The following is a 2,022-nucleotide window of genomic DNA, read 5'->3' on the forward strand; positions in this document are numbered from 1 at the left end:
AGTAAATAAGATCGAATGCATCTGTAAAATACTGGATAGATATTACCAATCATTACTATTGTGTAACACCTTCTATTGACAATCAAAACTGAGCAAATAATATTCCTCCTTGTTAAGGTCAGTTGTTTCCTGGCGTTCAACTAAAACATTCTTTATTCATAGTTGACCAGGTAAAAGAGACATCAAATTCAAACGCGCAAACAATTACGGAATGACCAGAGCTACCTCTTTGCCTTTGGCGTTCAACTAAAACATTCTTTATTCATAGTTGACCAGGTAAAAGAGACATCAAATTCAAACGCGCAAACAATTACGGAATGACCAGAGCTACCTCTTTGCCTTTGGAATCTCTATAAATTGAAACTTGTGATCTTACAATTTCGTGAAATCAACACCATGCCTCTCAAAATGGACCTCCGTGTCTTCTTACTGGCATTCATATTTCTCTCCTTCGTCGTCTTCTTTGATTTCGCAGAAGGCCGATATCTCTCACAACACGAGAGTATCCCTACGTTTTCCCATGCGTATCAAAGTTTAGGTATGTCTAACAGTAGACTTAAGCGAAATAATTTTGTGGTATATGTTGAGGTTATTGATATAGATGGGAAGAGTTTAGACAAAGGCCCTAAATAAACCGCTGTCGTAAACAGCTCGCTAGTTTTACATATATACAGATTAGACATTATTGAAGCGTTTGCATATAATTTCCTCTTGTCTAAACGGCATGTCTGTACATCATTAAGTCTTTTAAAAAAATTTATAGTTTAGACTAAAGCAATTGTTTTCAATGCAGATACAGAACGCTTTGTACCTGTAAAGCGAACCGTGACATTGGCTTGGGCTTTACCTGTATGTAAATACTCTTTTTTTTTCGTTAGATTTTGTTCATCGCTATTGTTTTGTTTTCTAAATCTGAATTTCATGAATTGTGCAGCAAAAAATTCTAGTTGGTGTACTCCATGGCCGCCACCCGGAGGAGAGGCGGGGTGGATGCTGTCAAAATAATTGTTGTGCGAGAAATGACCGGGGAACATGTTGTGCAATAAATGGATAGTCCGTAAAGACTCCCCAGCTATGAGTCGTGATGAAAGCATGAGAGCAGTTGGGTTTCAAACTTGCATCCATTTATATTTATATTTAAACAAAGTCTAGTCTAATCCATATTCTAGGGAGCAGATGTTTCTTTCTTGACTAAGGAAATATCTTCAACTTCTGAAAATTTATTCATCTTGATGTATGCTCGTCATGTGGTTCTCTTTGAATATTCAATATTTATATATATTTTTATTTTTTAACTTTAAAATAATAATTTATATGTGGGCAATTATTGAACTCTAGATATTCATATTTTTCAAATTTTCTTCATTATTAGAATTGAAATTAAATGACATAAGTTTTTAAATTTAGATTTTCTTAAATAAACTTATATTTTAGTGCTCATGACTACTTTCAATAAAACTAAAATATATAGTATAAAAACTAATTAAAATATTAAAAGATATATATTTAAAAAAAATTATTTATAGCTATAAAAGGGTCCAATTGAAAAATTTGTGTCCCATATATAAAATAACTACAATGAATCTTTATAGACCACATGTTTGACTAAATTCACTTGTGTTGATAAATTGACGTGAAACATGACACAATTTTGTACTTTTACCATTCAAATCTAAAATTTCCTAATTTAGAATATTAGGTAGTGAATAATAGTTAGTGGTTCATCTTTGTTGGCTATTGTGAGGATATAAAGGGTTCATCTTAGAGGAAACTTAGATTAAATTGTATCCTGTCCACTTAACATATAAATATGCCACTTCATGAGCTGCCTTTCACGTTCACTTTTAATATTATTTTCTTATTTGCTCTTCTGTGGCTAATTCTTTGTGCTGAGCTAATATATTCATAAATTCCACATTATTTCAATTATCGCAATCAATAGCCATTATTTCCTTGAGCATTCTTTTAATATTATATTTCTTTGAATTCTTTTTCTGCAGAGCCAATATATTCATAACATCC

The 2,022-nt window shown here is 32.0% G+C and overlaps 1 protein-coding gene across 1 annotated transcript; it reads left to right on the forward strand.

Moving 5' to 3' along the window:
• The first annotated feature begins 403 nt into the window (after nt 1-403).
• On the forward strand, nt 404-1,295 carry LOC131053747 (uncharacterized). Its single transcript, XM_057988390.1, has 3 exons — nt 404-538; nt 794-849; nt 935-1,295. The coding sequence occupies exons 1-3, from the start codon at nt 409-411 to the stop codon at nt 1,052-1,054; spliced, it is 306 nt and encodes a 101-aa protein (XP_057844373.1). The 5' UTR covers nt 404-408; the 3' UTR covers nt 1,055-1,295.
• Nucleotides 1,296-2,022: the final 727 nt, after the last annotated feature.

Source organism: Cryptomeria japonica, chromosome 11, assembly GCF_030272615.1.
Source record: "Cryptomeria japonica chromosome 11, Sugi_1.0, whole genome shotgun sequence".
Classification (NCBI taxonomy): domain Eukaryota; kingdom Viridiplantae; phylum Streptophyta; class Pinopsida; order Cupressales; family Cupressaceae; genus Cryptomeria; species Cryptomeria japonica.